This window comes from Equus quagga, chromosome 8 (assembly GCF_021613505.1).
Source record: "Equus quagga isolate Etosha38 chromosome 8, UCLA_HA_Equagga_1.0, whole genome shotgun sequence".
NCBI classification, from domain to species: Eukaryota; Metazoa; Chordata; class Mammalia; order Perissodactyla; family Equidae; genus Equus; species Equus quagga.
The window spans coordinates 81,277,820-81,297,303 of record NC_060274.1 but is presented as its reverse complement, the minus strand read 5'-3'; the positions used below and the strand labels follow the sequence as shown (position 1 = coordinate 81,297,303).

The 19,484-nt window shown below is 38.5% G+C and overlaps 1 protein-coding gene across 1 annotated transcript in view; it reads left to right on the top strand.

The window, feature by feature from the left end:
* C8H7orf31 (chromosome 8 C7orf31 homolog) overlaps positions 1-16,465 on the top strand; it is a 52,699-nt gene extending 36,234 nt beyond the window's left edge. The window contains exons 7-10 of the mRNA XM_046670738.1: positions 922-1,010; positions 11,709-11,883; positions 12,173-12,264; positions 15,647-16,465. Coding sequence (XP_046526694.1) covers positions 922-1,010; positions 11,709-11,883; positions 12,173-12,264; positions 15,647-16,465 — 1,175 coding nt within the window. The remainder of the gene's footprint in view (positions 1-921; positions 1,011-11,708; positions 11,884-12,172; positions 12,265-15,646) is intronic.
* Positions 16,466-19,484: the final 3,019 nt, after the last annotated feature.

The window sequence follows — 19,484 nt, the reverse complement described above, 5'->3', positions numbered from 1 at the left end:
TATATTCTAATAACCCTTATGGAAGGCCTTTCCAGGAGCTAGTACTGCATTAGGTTTTCTCCTCTTCCACTTATCTTTACTCTTCTTTTTTAGAAATAAGTAGCATATAGGTTAAGAGTGCAGGTTCTAGAACCAGATTGCCTAAGTCTGAATTTTTCCACTTACTACCTGTGTGATCTTGGGCAAATTGCTTATTTTCTTTGTCCCTCAGTTCCCTCATTCATTAAACTAGAAATAACAGTACATTTCTCACAGTAATACTATGAAAAATGTGTGTGATAATAAATATAAAACACTTACTACAGTGCTGACACATGGTAAATGTTCAATAAATGCCAGCCTTTGTACTTATTACATATGGGTAATTCAGAGCATTCTTTAACGTGCAACTTAGCATGGGACCAGGGTAAGCCATACTGTGTTTGGTAAAGCTTATCAAACTACTACCAATACCTATGAAGCTGTATTCTTTAAAATGTTCTCTTTTGGGGTTGGCCCAGTGGTGCAGTGGTTAAGTGCACACGTTCCGCTTTGGCAGCCCGGGGTTCGCCGGTTCGGATCCTGGGTGCAGACATGGCATCACTTGGCAAGCCATGCTGTGGCAGGCGTCCCACATATAAAGTAGAGGAAGATGGGCACGGATGTTAGCTCAGGGCCAGTCTTCCTCAGCAAAAAGAGGAGGATTGGCAGCAGTTAGCTTAGGGCTAATCTTCCTCCAAAAGAAAAGAAAATGTTCTCTTTCAATACCTTTTTGGTAAGCAAGTACTAACTCCATTTCTTGATATTTAGGCATTCCTAATGCACCTGCATTCCTCTCTACCTCCTATTATCTTGTTTCTATTTATTTCACCCATAAATCCCATTAATTAGAAGGCTGTTCTTGTACATTCAGGATAACAGTGCTTTTCTTAAAAATTTCAGGGAATCCTTACAGATATGAACTGCTTGATTTTCCCATGGATTCAAAGAAGAAAGCCTTGATTTGGCCAGGCCAGGGTGTATATTATGATGTAAGTATCTTTTAAAATGTGTGTTAAAACAAAGTAAAATTGTTTTTACTCTATACATTTATAAAAATCCAAAAGACGGATTGTATTCCTTTTCTATCTGGGTGAAAAATTTGAGATTTTGACCATGATTCACATTTCTTTGTTTTCTTAGCTGATTTCGTATATACTTTTGGCAGTGAGGTAACATTTTCACAGTTACCAAAAAACGGTTTCCCCCCGAAAGAAGGTGTTGGAGGACTGTACTTCACTCACTGCATATCCCCCAACTCTAGTCTCATGATTCATAATATATCAAGTAACTCGAAATACAGAGTAAATGGGAGACTCTCAGAAAGATTGGCAATGTATTGTCCCAACCATTATGTTGTGTAGAATCAAAAATAAAATAAAATACCCACTGTTTATTGAGAAATTGATACACACTAACCATTTTTGATATGTCATTTAACCCCTACAATAACCTCAAAAGGTCAGTATCATCATTCCCATTTTATAGATGAGAAAACTGAGGCTCAGAGAGTTTGTGACTATCTCATGATCATAGAACTCAGGCTTGTGAGACTCCAGTTCCTGCTCATACCCTCTGTACCATGACTCCACATGGGTAAAAAGAGAAAGTTTTCAATCATGAAGGAAAACATCTAGACATTTGAAAATAATAATAGCTAACATTCATTGGCCAGTTAGTTTGTGAGAGACAGTGCCGTTTTCCATATATTATCTCCTTGCGTCTAACGATCCATGAGGTAGGCAAGAAATAATTATGGAAGGCTGGAAATATTTGAATTTTACTTGGGAAGACCATTGTGGCAGGCTAGAGCATGGTTACTGCAATGTCACACAGTCATCTATGAAGTAAGCGATTTCCTGGGGTTTTTTGGTAAAGTTATAAGAAAAATCCTTAAAGAATCGTCTGTTTTACTGGCTCTCTTTCATTCTTTCAAGCAAAATCTGTATGTAAGCAACCCAGAAATATGAGAAGTTATTCTAAAGGCCATCCCATCATTATGTGTTCTAATAGCCAGTCTCCAGCTCTGTAGTTTAGTTTCTTCTTTCAATGTCCCTCATTTCTACCTACCCATTAAAATGCTGCTGTCTTCATGTCACACCCCTTTGCAACAAGCTTGACTAGCACCCCTTTACCTAAGTGTAAATCCCAATGCTTTAACTGAGCTACAAGGACCCTTCAGGATCTGGCCTTACTTCCTTCCTACAGCCTGGCTCCACTGGCTGGTCCTCCAGCAGGTTCATGGCCATTTCCTATTCCTGGAGTGCTCTCCTCTCAAAGCCTACCTACCCATCTAAGACTTGCTCATTCTTCAAGGCTCAGCTCAATTCTCATTGTTTCTGTTGCATAGTAGAAAGAGACCCAAAGCAAGAGACCTATGTTCTAGTCAGTCCTATATCTGTAATTGTTCTCCAACTGATATTAGGCATATTGTTTCTCTTTTCTGAGCCTTAATTAATAAAATTTATTGGTATACTTTCAGTAAAATCTGTCCTAAAGACTTCACAGGATATAAGGATCATATGAAAGATATGAGAGCACTTTGAAAAATAGAAAGCACCATAATTTCTAAAGCATTATTACTCCAACAGAAGTGATTTCTCCTTCTTCTTACTTTCTACAACACTTACTTCAACCAATAACTTTTCACATGTATTTTGTATCTCATCAAATAAATTACAAGCTCTTTTAAAACAGAATATTTTATAATATGTATAGTCCCCACAGCACTTTGTACATAAGTATTTTTGACTGCTCTGACTCCTCTTCTAACGGGTAATCCCACTTTCTTAACCTGTTCTAACTGATCTTAATTTTCAAACTTGCAGTCATTCTTCTGGCTCTCCCTAATCCTAATCAAGTTATGCACTTCCCTGGACGAAGAAATAAAAATAAAATTGATAATGAGCTTGATGAGTGTACCTGATGACTCATCTTTTTTTTTCCCTTTAGGATCATACCCTATACTTGTCCTCCCCTGCCTTTCACCCTTAACTGGGGGAAGTGGTCAAAGAGTCTTCAACTTTATCTGCAATATTCTATTTTTGTTAAAGGAGGATTTTTTAATAGTATTTCTCTTTCCCATTGCTGCAGCAGTGGTTCTCAACCTCAGCTACACATTAGAGTCACCTGGAGTGCTTTTAGAAATCTCAGTTCCTAGGCTGTACCCCACCCACATCATAAGTGTAGTCATCATTCCCTGAGGGTGGAACTCATGGCAAGAATGCCTTGTTCAAGAACTTGTAACTTACATTTATGGGCTAACAGTTTTCTCTCTCCTCCTACTCCGCCCTATGCCCAGTGGGAGGAAAAGGAGAGACACCAACAACTTGAGAAGAGTTCCAAGAATGTGTCTCCTAGCTGTAAAAAAGAAAACTCTAGGAGCCATATTTTAGTATTTTCCATCCAAGCCAATAAGAAAGTATGTTTAACACATTGGTAAAGAGTGTAGGTGGCCGGTTAGCTCAGTTGTTTAAGAGCGTAGTAAAGAGTGTGAATTTTAAAGTAGCTCAACTCCTGGCTCTAAAACTTACCAGCTGTATGACCCTGCATAATATACTTAACCCTGCAATACCTCAGTTTCCTCTTAAATAAAACAGGAATAATAAGAAAATCCACCTGATAGGGTTCTCTTGAGAATGAAATGCATGTAAAAGCACTCGGCACCATATTAGCAGATAGTAAGCTCATAATAAATGTTAGCTGCTGTCAGTATTATTATTCCAATGATTATAACATTTTGTTGACCTAGCAACAGTAAGAAATAGGTAGTCTTAGAAAAGAGAACATTCTAAATAAAAGAGTATTTTTAACCTTTTAAAAATTAAGTGCTGGGGCTTAATTTTAACAGACTATTATAAATGTCATTTTGCCCTCATCCTTTTACATTACATGTATTTGAAGCCTGTGTCTTCTGGAGCCAAGAAATCTAGGTCCCTCTTTCCCACCCAGTCCCCAGAGCTGCCCTACCTTTTTGTCTCCTTGACCTGGCTCAGTTTTCCCCACCAGAGGCCTTACTGACCACTGCATTCTAGCCAGTGCCTCTCCTGCCATCACTCTCTTCCCTCTGTGATCTCTTCTCACTGGCCATTTCCACCCATTACCAAGCCAACCAGAACATTCCACTTCCTTTTATAATTGGCAAATAGGTTATAATATTTGATTCTTCTGGGCTGTTTTTGTCATCACTTGCTCATGTGGCCAAAGACTTTTGTCCTTTCTGTTTCTCAAAACTCAAGCACCTAGCCTTAGCTTTTGCAATACAAAAATATTCTTTAGGATGAAATCTACCTTTAATTATCTTTGAGTAAGATGAGATAAGCACAGAGGTCAAGTTCCATAAACCTCCCTAACCTTGAACTATTTGAAATATTTTAACAAACCATTTTCAAAACCTGAGCCTACTACCCAATTTCCTTTAACTCTAAATATTTGGGAAGACCTTTGGCTTCCCTTGGTAAGAGCACTTACTCGTATCATCACCCTTACAAAGGAGTTTGGTTTTCCTTCTTCAACCATCTGTCATCTTTCTAATCTAAAATGCCCATCCTGCTCTTGGAGATACATGCCTCAGTCTTAGGACAGTTCTGTCTCTCCACAAAAGCAGCCATAATCCACACTCATCCTCATATAACCATATGAATTTAGCAACCACACAGGCACTTCCCTTAGAAATGAGTCATCTTGTCAAGTAACTGGTTGCCCACAGTGCACCTCTCCATTGCTGCCATCACCACCCTGAGCCCTACCCCCCTACCTGCCTATCTCCAGCAACAACCAGGGTATGCAGAATGGGAACAAACTGGCACACTCTCTCTTCCCTACCACTCATGTTCCCCATGGGTCTTGTACCCTCCACGTTTCCTCCATTCTGTCCCAGTCAGCCCTTTGTTCCCATTATGCATCTTCTTCTCCCTTCAACTGTCTCTTCTCCAAAGTCTTAACTACATACCAAAAAAAATAAAATTCCTGCCAGGTCTCTTATCTACGTTGTGGCGTGCTCTCTCCCTCTCTTTCTTTTTTTCTCTTTCTCTCTCCCCCTCTCCATTTCATATGTAAATAAAAAAAGTTCCTAATCATAACTTCTTAATGCAAAAATGGTGCTGATACAAGAGAATTAAGTGAAATACGATTTAATAGAGAGCCAGTGTCCCCAGTACTAAATCTCCAAAGGGTAAAGTGGTCTCCACAATAAACCTTTTCTTGCTCCCCTATTAAACATGGTTAAGCCCATCATTCAAGACTAAAACAAAACAAAAAACTATATTTAATTTTTTTGCTTTGATTTGTTACAACAGTATTAATTTCTGTTATTTTATGGCAACTTACGGAGTTTTGATGCTGAGTACAGAGACCTTAGAACCTTGCACAGATTTGCATGCAATAGGTATTCAGTAAATGTTTATTAAATAACTTATAGTTACATAGATTTTATGGTCTAGGCTGGGAATGTAACTACAGTTTATATAGCACTATTCCCTCTGAGAATGTATTCCAAATTCACAACATTACTCCTTTGTAGACTCAAGTGTCTGCCTAGATAGTAACATTTCAGGAACTGGAATTCTTTGCTGCCTTGCACTTACCTCCCACTCAGATACAAGCTTTACCCTGTTAACAGTACATTTAACCAATGAATACCTACTGAGTGACTGACCACCAGCAGGCCCTCTCTCGCTATCCTCTCAGAATAACATCACCTTAACATACTGGAAATTGGCCAGCTCTCCACTCTCAAATGTTTCCTGACAATACAATAATAGTAGGGGACCTCAACACCCCACTCACATCAATTGACAGATCATCCAGACAGAAAATCAACAAGGAAATAGTGGAGCTAAATGAAAAACTAAAACAATTGGACTTAATAGACATATATAGATCACTTCATCCTAAAACAGCTGAATACACATTCTTCTCAAGTGCACATGGAACATTCTCAAGGATAGACCATATGTTGGGAAACATGGCAAGCCTCTACAAATTTAAAAAATTTGAAATATTAACAAGCATCTTCTCTGATCATAATGCTATAAGACTAGAAATTAATTACAAGAAAAAAGCTGAGAAAGGCACAAAGATGTGGAGACTAAACAACACACTACTGAACAAGCAATGGATCATTGAAGAAATTAAAGAAGAAATCAAAAAATACCTGGAAACAAATGAAAATGATAACATGTCATACCAACTCATATGGGATACAGCAAAAGCTGTATTAAAAGGAAAATTCATTGCAATACAGGCACATCTTAACAAACAAGAAAAATCCCAAATCAGCAATCTTAAACTACACCTAACTGAACTAGAGAAAAAAGAAAGCCCAAAGTCAGCAGAAGGAGAGAAATAATAAAAATCAGAGCAGAAATAAATGCTATTGAAACGAAAAAGGCAGTAGAAAGGATCAATGAAACAAAGAGCTGGTTCTTTGAGAAGATAAATAAAATTGACAAACCCCTAGCCAGACTTACAAAGAAAAAAGGGGAGAAAGCTCAAATAAACAAAATCAGAAATGAAAGAGGAGAAATAACAACAGACTCTGCAGAAATACAACGGATTATAAGAGAATACTACAAAAAACTATATGCCAACAGAATGGATAAGCTAGAGGAAATGGATAAATTCTTGGACTCCTACAATCTCCCAAAGCTCATTCAAGAAGAGGCAGACAATTTGAACAGACCAATCACAAGGAAAGAGATTGAAACAGCAATCAAAAACATCCCAAAGAATAAAACCCCAGGACCAGATGGCTTTCCTGGGGAGTTCTACCAAACTTTCAGAGAGGATTTAATACCTATCCTTTTCAAGCTATTCCAAAAAATTAGGGAGGATGGAATACTTCCTAACACATTCTATGAGGCCAACATCACGCTGATACCAAAACCTGACAAGGACACCACGAAAAAAGAGAACTACAGGCCAATATCACTGATGAACATAGATGCAAAAATTCTAAACAAAATTTTGGCAACCAGAATTCGGCAATTCATCAAAAGGATCATACATCATGATCAAGTGGGCTTCATACCAGGGACACAGGGATGGTTCAACATCCGCAAATCAATCAACGTGATACACTGTATCAACAAACTGAGGAATAAAAACCACATGATCATCTCAATAGATGCAGAGAAGGCATTTGACAAGATCCAACAGCCATTTATGATAAAAACTCTGAACAAAATGGGCATAGAAGGAAACTACCTCAACATAAGAAAGGCCATATATGACAAACCCATAGCCAACATCATACTCAATGGGCAAAAACTGAACGCCATCACCCTGAAAACAGGAACGAGACAAGGATGCCCTCTATCACCACTCTTATATAACATAGTACTGGAGGTCCTGGCCAGAGCAATCAGGCAAGAAAAAGGAATAAAAGGAATCCAAATAGGGAGGGAAGAAGTGAAACTCTCACTGTTTGCAGACGACATGATCTTATATATAGAAAACCCCAAAGAATCCATTGGAAAACTCTTAGAAGTAATCAACAACTACAGCAAAGTTGCAGGGTACAAAATCAATTTGCATAAATCAGTAGCATTTCTATATTCTAATAATGAACTAACAGAAAAAGATCTTAAGAACACAATACCATTCACAATTGCAACAAAAAGAATAAAATACCTCGGGGTAAATTTAACTAAGGAAGTGAAGGACCTATATAATGAAAATTACAAGGCCTTTCTGAGAGAATTGGATGACGACGTAAGGAGATGGAAAGACATTCCATATACATGGATTGGAAGAATAAACATAGTTAAAATGTTCGTTCTACCTAAAGCAATCTACAGATTCAACGCCATCCCAATCAAAATCCCAATGACATTCTTTACAGAATTAGAACAAACAATCCTAAAATTCATATGGGGCAACAAAAGACCCTGAATTTCTAAAGCAATCCTGAGAAAAAAGAACAAAACGGGAGGCATCACAATCCCTGACTTCAAAACATACTACAAAGCTACAGTAATCAAAACAGCATGGTACTGGTACAAAAACAGGTGCACAGATCAATGGAACAGAATTGAAAACCCAGAAATAAAACCACACATCTATGGACAGCTTATCTTCGACAAAGGAGCTGAGGGCATACAATGGAGAAAAGAAAGTCTTTTCAACAAATTGTGCTGGGAAAACTGGAAAGCCAGATGTAAAAGAATGAAAATTGACCATTCTTTTTCACCGTTCACCAAAATAAACTCAAAATGGATCAAAGACCTAAAGGTGAGACCTGAAACCATCAGGCTTCTAGAAGAAAACATAGGCAGTACACTCTTTGACATCAGTATTAAAAGGATCTTTTCAGACACCATGTCTTCTCAGAGAAGGGAAGCAATAGAAAGAATAAACAAATGGGACTTTATCAGACTAAAGAGCTTCTTCAAGGCAAATGAAAACAGGATTGAAACAAGAAAACAACCCACTAACTGGGAAAAAATATTTGCAAGTTATATATCTGACAAAGGCTTAATATCCATAATATATAAAGAACTCTCACAACTCAACAACAAAAAATCAAACAACCCAATCAAAAAATGGGCAGGAGACATGAACAGACATTTCTCCAAAGAAGATATATGGATGGCCAATAGGCACATGAAAAGATGCTCATCATCGCTGATCATCAGGGAAATGCAAATCAAAACTACACTAAGATATCACCTTACGCCCATTAGAATGACAAAAATATCTAAAACTAATAGTAACAAATGTTGGAGAGGTTGTGGAGAAAAAGGAACCCTCATACACTGCTGGTGGGAATGCAAACTGGTGCAGCCACTATGGAAAACAGTATGGAGATTCCTCAAAAAATTAAAAATAGAACTACCATACGATCCAGCCATCCCACTACTGGGTATCTATCCAAAGAGCTTGAAGTCAGCAATCCCAAAAGTCCTATGTACCCCAATGTTCATTGCAGCATTATTTACAATAGCCAAGACGTGGAAGCAACCTAAGTGCGCATCAACAGATGAATGGATAAAGAAGATGTGTATATATATATACAATGGAATACTACTCAGCTGTAAAACAGAACAAAATCATTCCATTTGCAGTAACATGGATGGACCTTGAGGGAATTATGTTAAGTGAAATAAGCCAGTTAGAGAAGGATAATCTCTGTATGACTCCACTCATATGAGGAATTTAAAAATGTGGACTAAGAGAACAGTTTAGTGGATACCAGGGGAAAGGTGGGGTGGAGGATGGGCAGAAAAGGTGAAGTGGTGCACCTACAACACGAATGACAAACATTAATGTACAACTGAAATTTCACAAGATTCTAACCTGTAATTAACTCAATAAAAAAAAATGTTTCCTGACTCTTTAAACTCTCCTCAAGACACCACAGTTTACAGTAAAATTTCACATTCCCTATTTTCTTCCTTTGTGCCCTTGATTGCATTTCAGTAATCACTGCTGTTAAACCAGAGTAAGACACAAGATTAAGCCAGCCCCTCAGAATAATCTTTGAAAAAAGTCCTTATTTCTAAGTAAGCTGGCTTTGCAAATCATGATAAAGACAAGAACAAAGAGGGCTTTCTTTAGCCCTGAATCAGCAAGCCACATATTTGTTAAAGATTGATAGGGGTGGTTATTTTGTACTTCTTGAGACAGATTTCCAAGTGCCTTTTACCATGACTCCTCTGTATATATAAATGGGGATCATTCCAACCTCGAAGGGTTGCTGTGAGCAGCCTCACCTTGGGCCCAGGAACTTTAGAGTGCCCCATGCTTTAGAGGGCCCAGCTCTGGCCTTCCTCTGCCTGTGCCCTCCCTTTGGGGCAGGGGGTTTATGGGGACAAGAGGATATGGCCATCTAGAGCCCATGCTTGCCTGTCTCCCACCCCAGACTGATGTTGGACCACAGAATTCCCTGACAAAATGGCTTTGAACCTAGTTCCAGGGCATTCATGGGGTCTCTTCTTCAGGTCCATCCTCCCAGGGGCTGACAGTGCTGTCAAGCTAGTATCTGCCTGTAGGCCAAAGGGATGGCAAGGAGATGGCTGTTTGCTGGAAGCGGAGGTAATAGGTATATGGAGCTTGAACTTGAAAGCTAGGGTACCCTCATATTCAAGGCACTTCATAGCCTGGGATGGAACTGGAGGTAGGAAGAAAGCAGTAAAGGGTGCTGAGGCCAGCCGCCAGCTTCAGGCTCTTCCTGAACCACCATGTCCCAGTGTAGAACTCAGGATAGTCTAAGAAGTCTAAATCTGGACCTGGTATTCCAGGTGGTTACAAAGATATTTTGTCAAGGTAGGAGAACAGAACATCTTTTATTTAACATTTTATTTGCTTGCTTTATAAATTAAACTCTTTAGACTAATGGAAGGTGGGCTTCCATTTGTACTCTAGCCCCAGGACCTGCAAATGCTAAGAATGGGCCTGGCTGTGAGGGCAACAACTGCATAGTGTTCAAGAAATGTTAATTCCATACTTTCCACCACCATCCATACCCCTGCTCTTGCTGTTCCTTTAGCCTCCCCACCTCTGCATGTCATTCAAGGCCTACTTTCTGTGGTATGACGTACATGGCCTCTTGTCTCCCCCCTCCATCTCCACTCCCAGCCCTACTTCCCTGTTCAGCTGGAATCAATCTCTCCCTCTTCTGAACTTCCAAATAATTTTGTCTTAACCTCTTTTTGGTTTGTGTGTGTGCATGTGTGTGTGTGTGTGTGTGTGTGTGTGAGTGAGAGGAAGATTGGCCCTGAGCTAACATCTGTTGCCAATTTTCCTCTTTTTGCTTGAGCAATAGTGTCTCTGAGCCAACATCTGTGCCGATCTTCCTCTATTTTGTATATGGGATGCTGCCACAGCGTGGTTTGACGAGCAGTGCTAGGTCCATGCCCAGGATCTGAACCTGCAAACCCCGAGCCACCGAAGCAGAGCATGCAAACTTAACCAGTATGCCACCAGGCCAGCCCCTGTCTTAACCTCTTTTATAACAAAGAGTTACTTTTCATCTTATAGTCATTTGTGTTCAAGCCTTATCTCCCCTTCTAGTCAATTCACTCCTGGATGGCAAGATTTGTTTCTGATCCATCCTTGTTTCCTGCCACTACCCTGCACATGTAGGTGCTCAGTAAATGTTTGAGTGTCATCAATCTGATCAAAAGTGAATTGCTAAGTAACCAAAAAAGGCTGCAATGAAACTCACTCATTGATTCACTTTTACATGCATACTTCCTTTTGAAAATACAAAATAAAACTCCATGGTAAGCAGTTATGTCTACAGAATGAAAAATTTTAATGAATTTGAGTGACTTAACCTTCAACAGAAATTCATAAAAGATATCAAATGGTGTCATTTCAGGCAAGGAGAGAGAATTGGGGGCAGACAATTTTAGCTAAACTTAGCCAAAGGAGCACCTGAGAGACCTTTACATCTCTAATAAAATTTCACTGGGGGTAGAGTATTTCCAGGGACATTTCGTCAGTGTACATTGAGTCCCTGCTAAAGCAAAAGATTTTTAGAAAAGACCTCACCATTCCTTTGACAAAACATTGTGCTTACCTCTAAATATGGTTACAGTTGTAGAATATTAGTAATTAATAAAGAAAAAATATGTATCTGACTTTAGCCTAGAATTTTCTTTTCCCCCCTTCCTGCTAGATAGTGCATCAGCCCTTATGCTACTAGATGACATTAACAGCAATTATCTTTTATGTTCATATTCTAGTTTCCTAAATGTGTTGGGAAAAATAAACCAGTATTCTACCCAAAACCTCCTAAAACCTTCGCTCCTAACACTTCTTTAAGTTCATGGGACCCTATTTGCTCTCTAAAAGAAGCCAACATACAAAGAAACCTTGAGAGGTGCCACTGGATCACTTCATACACTCATGATTTTACAGGTATGAATTCATTTTAACACAAGTAAAAACAACAAAATTGGAATATTTAACAAATGCTGTTATAAGCTTTCATCTTCTAATATTTTTTCCTTGTTTCCTAATATAAGTACTAATAGAATTAAAGTGGGTAGTGTCTCTCTTAGTGGGTAACCGGGAGGTAAAGTTGGTTTTCATTTTATTGGTTCTACTTATATCACAGGGGAATGGGTGAGTTTTTCTATAAAAGGTCATTTAAGTGCCATTCTTCATTTACTCTAACAAAATAATAAGATGTGATATTTCCATTAAGGTCTGGGGCCCATGAACCCCCTTGAACTGGATGATTACCATGAAAAGGAGGTAGCAGAGTTAACTGGACAGATAGGATTTGACCCAGAGCCTGTAAGTAATTGCAGTCAACTCTCAGTTATTTAGGGGGAAAGTATCCAGGTGCTGGGCTCCTTCCTGCTTTGCCCACTTTTTATTTGCTTCATGAGTATTGGTGACCAAGCCAGCAAAGGGATAATTTAATTCGTTTTAGAAGTTAATTCTAAATTAATTTGAAATGGTTTGAACATCCTCGTCCACTATTTTGAAGATCAAGCAAGGTTTGTTTTCCTCTTCACAGTGCTGTTTTTTGTGCACATTTTCTACTATGCTACTGCTGCTAAAATTTACAAAGGAACTGGTTTACAAACACTTACCTGGTAATTTAATGAGATTCTTAATAAATTCTGTGACTCTGCATATTTGTATATCTGGTACATTATCACTGCTTTTGAAGAGATAAAGGCTTCTTCCTGATATCTACCATAATTGAGAGTTGGTTGAATTACAATCAAAAGCCAATAAATTCTCTGCAAATATCCATGGGGATTTCTTAATTGATTATGTGAAATGGCCTGAAAGAAATGATCAATCCCTTTAGTGACAGAAGTTATAATCTGTTGGCTTATTATGTAAATGAAATAAAATGACCCAATAGTATAATTTGTGTTGTTTTTTGAGGGCCTAAATTTTATCCTCTAAAAATACAAAGCTTTTAAAACAAAATTAATATTTTCAAAGATGTAAATTGTGGAAAGACAAATAAAAAACCTGTAAGATATTTCAGTATTAACTCTTTTTAGACTGAACTGAACACATTTATTTTACATTTGCTTCAGTATTTCCCAAGGCAATATAAAATCATAACATCAGAAGCAGTTCCATAGACTGTGCTTTATCATTCACCAAAGGGTGTTTAATTTTCTTTATTTTCCACTTGCAACAAGCATTCTCTAAGGCTAGAAAAGACTGTATATATACTCTGACATTGTCAAGTGTGTTCAGCAACTGTCTAGATTTCCACAGATTGGACCCTATAAGGTTCACCCCCTCAGGAAGTAGCTTTATCATTTTTACAAAGAAATACATATACAGTTATACAAAGGATGCTTGTCAAGTATATTATATGCAAAATTATTGTGCAAGTAAATCAACACCTAAATTTTTATTATTAACAAGATAAAATATGCTGAAAATAGTTGGAAGTTTGAAAGAAAGTTTCAGTGAATCTTGCTGGTTTCTGACTAAAACATAAATAACAGACTCTCAGAAGTCACATTACACATAAAAATGTGTAAAGTAAACACGTGTAAGAAATATTTTGTTGTTTGTCGTTAGTGACATTGAGTTGATTCCAACTCCTAGTCAATTCTAACCTTGTGTACAGCAGAGCAGAACCCTGCCTTGTCTTTTTGACTCATCCTCTCACCTTCTGGCACTGTATCAAACAATGCTCTGCTGCTATTCATAGGGTTTTCATGGCCAATTTTTTTGGAAGTGGGTGGCCAGGTCCTTCTTCCTAGTCTGTCTTAGTCTGGAAGCTCCACTGAAACCTGTCTACCAATGGTGACCCTGCTGGTATTTGAAATACTGGTGGCATAGCTTTCAGCATCACAGCAACATGCAGCCACCATAGTGTGACAACTAACAGATGGGTAGTATGGTGCTCTAACCAGGAAATGAGTCTGGGCCTTGAGGTGAGAGCACCAAATCTTAACCACTAGACCACCAGGGCTGGCCATTTTGTTGTAGTACAATAAAATAAAGGTACTAAAAACTGCTTCTTGCATAAAAGAATACTGTCAAAGTAAGATATGATACACCCTATACTTTTATGTTTATGACAAATTTAACAAAGCATTTCAAAGAGCTGGGATTTTTTTCTTTTTTTCATAGTATCTACTCAAACCTGATTCACTAAAGGTTATAACATATTTATTAATAACAGTATGGAAATTCCAACCATGAATAAATTAGTTCCAAAAGGATATTCCTAAGTTCATTTTGTTTTCTACTTCCAAACTACAGTTATTATTTTCTCACTATTCTCATTATATCTGCTATCAATTCTACCATCATCATACATCTATTCTTTTTTAATTTTTTTCTTCAACATATTATAAAAATTTTCAAACAGGGCCAGCCTGGTGGTACAGTGGTCAAGTTTGCGTGTTCTGCTTTGGCAGCCTGGGGTTCGCCAATTCGGATCCCAGCACCACTTGGCAAGCTATACTGTGGCAGGCATCCCACATATAAAGTAGAGAAAGATGGGTACAGATGTTAGCTCAGGGATAGGCTTCCTCGGAAAAAATTAAAAATAAAATAAACATTTTCAAACATATTACAGTTAACACCCATATCCCCGTCACCTAGATTCTACCATCAGCATTTAACTATACTTATTTTACCACATAATCTATCCATCTTTCCATCCATCCAAGCATCCATCAATACATTTCATTATTTTTTATGTATTTCAGAATAAATTCCAAACATTAGTATACTTCACCTCTAAACATTCAGCATGCATATCATTCATCAGAGTTCAGTTTGTTTGCAGTTTTTTCTTTTAAGGTAAAATATGCATTCAATGAAATTGCACAAATCTTAACTGTACATTCAGTGAGTTTTGACAGAAACATACACCTTTGTAACCCAAACCTCCATCAAAATATTGAATATTACCATCATCACAGAAAGTTCCCTCATGCCCCTTCCAAATCAACTACCTGCTCTTCCTCCTACTCCCCCACAGACAGATGTACACTCACTCACTACTTTTGCAGTTACCAGACATGATTGAGTTCACAATATTTATAAAACATCTCAAAAAGAAGCAGAGATATGACAACTCCCCTCAGACCAATGTTTCTCCAAGCACAGCACATCACTGGCCTCAGCATCACCCAAGATGGTTGTTAAAAAGCAGATTCCTGAGCTCCACTGCAAACCTTCTGAATCACGATCTCCGAGGATCAAGCTGAGGAATCTCATCTTCTGCCAGCTCCAAAGCTTATTCTGATTCACCAAGGTTTAAGAACACTTGCCTTGGCCTAATAAAGGAGGCTTTGGCTGAGACTAAATAACTGCACATAACTGTTAACATCGTCCGTTGGTGATGGGCAGAAATTTTGTTCCAGTGATTCTTTTATATCTTTGAAAATTGGAAAGCAAAGAGTTCCAACATAGAGGAATTTTTCTACAGCCAACTAAAATATGCCCTTTTCATATTAGCAAAAACCAATAGACGAGAAAAACGTGTTATCAGGACCCAAATTTCAATGTCTTTAAATAAATAAATATCAAAGAACATTGCAATGTGCACGCCTACACCCATCCTGTGTTTACTCAGATAATGAAAATGGATATGACTTTTGACCTGCCATTTGTGGCAGTATCCTTACAATACGAAATTTAGTAATTAATTGGTTTTTTCCTTTTTATCCCTCGACTATAGCAAGAAAAATTCCATCCTGTCTTAAAACCGTCCATACCCTTGGAAGGACGAATTGCCCGACTGATTCAGAACCGACGTCCTCTGGAGGCTACTGTCCAGCAAAGACCACCTTCCTGTCCAGATTGTACCCCTAGAGTTTTGTGTACTTTTCATACTTTTGTACCCAGTTCTGCAGAAATGATGGCACTTAGCAATAACACACCAGCGGGTGTGACCCATAAAAATCAGAAAATTGAAGACAAGATTAAGGAAGAACAAAGCTTGCTATCTACTTATGCACTCCCACCTTGTTACCCAACAAAAGATCTGACTAACATTTATGACATAAAACCATTTCCAAAAATCACGGATACTAAAAAGACAGAAGATTTGTACTGGAGACAGCTGTCATTAAAACCCCAACCTCCACCTTACTGTAACCCAAACCATTACATTAAGTATGAACATTTTAAACCTCCCGTACATAACCAGTATATTATGTGTCAAAATCCTATTAGCCTTAGTAAGCCTGGTATTTTAAGTAAATCAGACTTGGAAACTTTCAATTTAGAACATTTTTTAAGTAAGCCAGAAGAAGAGTTGACCTTGAACATGGAAAACGACGAAGAAATCAGACCTATTGTGGGTTGGATTCCTAGAGCTGGAGTGGCCAGGCCTCAGACCGACCTGTTGGAGCTTAAGAACTCTTTTTCCAAAAGTGGTGCACAAAAACGTTTCCATAAGTCAATTCAAGAAGACCACAAAGACCTGAGGGATAAGGAGCATTCAGGGATGAAACACCAATTCTATGGCCGTAATTCCTATTATTTCTATAACTGAGATATTCATCCTTCCCTTCAAAACCCAGCCTCTTGCAAAAAAGGAAAAAATATAACAGAATTTCCTCCTTGTTGCCAGACTCTGTTTTCTAGGAGAACCATAATCGCCTTGTTAGTGAGGTTTATGTTTTCAGGAATTTAAGTTAGGATCTGGTCAGAGGAACCCAGAAAAGGATATGTTCTGACATATTGAAAAGTTTAACCATTTAGCAATAAAATATTAGAACCAGAAAAATGTATAGTCTTTAATCTCATTTTCAAATTATACTCCAAGAAAATTTTCCAAAATCATGAAAAACAATATGTATGACAAAGTTTACATCATCATTTTACAAAAATGAATATTTGAAAAAAACCTCGAATGCCCAATAATTGACAGATATCTCTACAAAGTATAGTACCCTAATGAAATAAATATGTGAACACTGTCCCTTTATGTAAATGTTTGTACAAAATAACATTAGGTACAAAAGACAAAACTCAAAGGCCCAGTTCATTGAGGGATGGACAGCTCTACAAATTACATCGCCTTAATAAAGTAAAGAAGTGGGCCCTGTTCTTTTATATAAACATGGACAAAATAAGTCAGTAGAAAAGATGAAACTCAAAGTGCTCTGCATGCATGCATTCTAAACTGGATGTTTCTTTTCCTTTAACCTTCTGATAGAGAAACATAACCATTTCTTTTATGCAAAAAGAATGATTTTACTGTGAAGATCTAGCAATGGCTTTAATTAGTAACTGGTAAGTTCTAACTGTTGCAAGTAAGGATGGTGTCTTAGTCTATTCTATTTGGGCTGCTATAACAAAATGCCATAAACTAGGTGGCTTATAAACAACAAACATTTATTTCTCACAGTTCCAGAGGCTGGGAAGTCCAAGGTCATGGCACCAGCAGATTTGGTGTCTGGTGAGGGTCCACTTCTTCATTGACAGCCAACTTCTCACTGTAACCGTACATGGTTAGGGTGAAGGATCTCTCTGGGGCCTCTTTGATAAGGGCTCTCATCTCATTCATGAGAGCTCTGACTTCGTGAACTAATCACCAACCAAAGTTCCCACCTCCTAATACCTTGGGGGTTAGGATTTCAACATATGAATTTTGGGGAGACACAAACATTCACACCATAGCAGATAGCTTGTTATCAATTATTCTAAAGCCAAATATCATCGTTTTTAGAAGGTGTCCACCAAGAGTTTAGCTAACCTCCAAATGCAAGTCAACTAATGCGCCAAGAGGTATGTTTTAGACTTACTTTATCAGGGAAAGTTCATGAGGAATTTCCATGAAAATTTCATTGAGATTTCTTTCTTTTAATTTTTTTGTTTCATGATCAACATGTTATTTGGTTTCACCCTCTTTACAACTATTCTGGGCTAAAATTATGGAATTTTTTCCAAACTCTATTCTATAGCATTAGTTATATTAGATATTACGGGAAGCAAAAAGTTACATGGTAAAATAACATTGGCAAAAGCTGGGGGCAACAAAACCAATCACAGGATTCTCCAGAGCCTTCAATATGTAACATATTTAGGAATGTCCAAGGTGAGGGGGATATAGTATACTCATTTCTCAAACTAATTTGATCCTTATCATAGAGCATATCATCGGACTAGAACTCCAAAGAACAAACTTTGGAGGATGCAACTCTGCAGTGTAGGAATTTGGGGTTTGAATTGTACATTTTCCCCTGGGTTGCAGGGGCACAGAATTGCATTTTGACTATGCGTATTCACTACCTCCACCTCTACACAGAAGCAGTGCAGCCTCCTCTTCAGACATTTATCTTAGTCATCATCCTCAACTCCCATAGGAGGATGTCAGCCCTACTCCTAACTCTGTTGGTTGTTAAGGCTAATGCATCTGGCCTTATCAGGTGACAGAGAATCCCTACACTTCAAGTACTCTCAATTTCGAAAAATATTTATGGAGCCTTCGAGATTAAGATAGATTAAATCCATGCATCTAATTTCACTTACTCTAAAAAGCACATTAAAACTACAGTGAAGTTTTTTGGTTTTGTTTTTTATTGTATTTTGTTTTTGTTTTATCCTACATACAAAAGCATAAACTAGCCAGGTCAGTAAGGGGAATAGGAGCTGAGACATGAGAACATTTTGGAAAAGAGATCAATGAAAGATAGATCCTAACTGGCTGAAGACACTAGAACCCTATAACTGGCAGTGGGGAAAACAATCCAATTTATACCAGCAGAATCCTCAAAAGGCTCAGGAACTCAGTACCAGGACCATCTGGGTCTGGGAATAAAGGCAGGGGTGAGGTAGGGGTGGGAGTTGCTAAATTAAGGAAGACTGGGTGAAAGCTAAGACACAATTGGTTCCCTAGGTCCTCCGTCTGCCCCTGCCCCCACCCCCCCCCCACCACAGAGCTAGACAAGGGCCCTCCTTCACCGTGAGAAGTCTGGAGGATTATTTTCCAAAGAAAAGTAAAACAGGATGTCTGGTATGGAGAACTGGATCCGTTCTGAAAACAGGGGGAATAAGTACTTGTATCAATCGGGGTCCCAGCAGGAAACCGACCCTAAAAGTCTATCACTAAGGGGAGTTTAGTGAAGGGACTATTTACAAAGATGTGGGCAGGGTTAAGGGAACCTCCAATAGTGGGGCACCCAGGAACTAGCAGTAGCAAGAAATCTTCCCACTCCCAACCCTTCAGGAAAGGGAAAGGCCCTGTGCTCCAGTGCCTCCCACTGGACCACCCAACCAGAAGGCAGAGAGCAAGGGGCTCAAGTGATGCAATCCTTAGATACCAATGTCCTAAGGCAAAGAAAGGTGAAAAACAGATCTAGACTGGCAAGAAGAGAGCAACCAGCACAGTGATCTTATAAATACTGACTCCTCTGTGCTGAGAGGTGCAGCTCCCTTCCCCACTAGGCCACCAGAAAACTGACAGACATCAGCGCTCCAGGAGAGAACGGTCCCCGCTGAGGTTGGACAAGGCCACACACTGCCTTGTTTCAGCTCTCATACTATAAACAAAATGTCGTTTTCGCAGT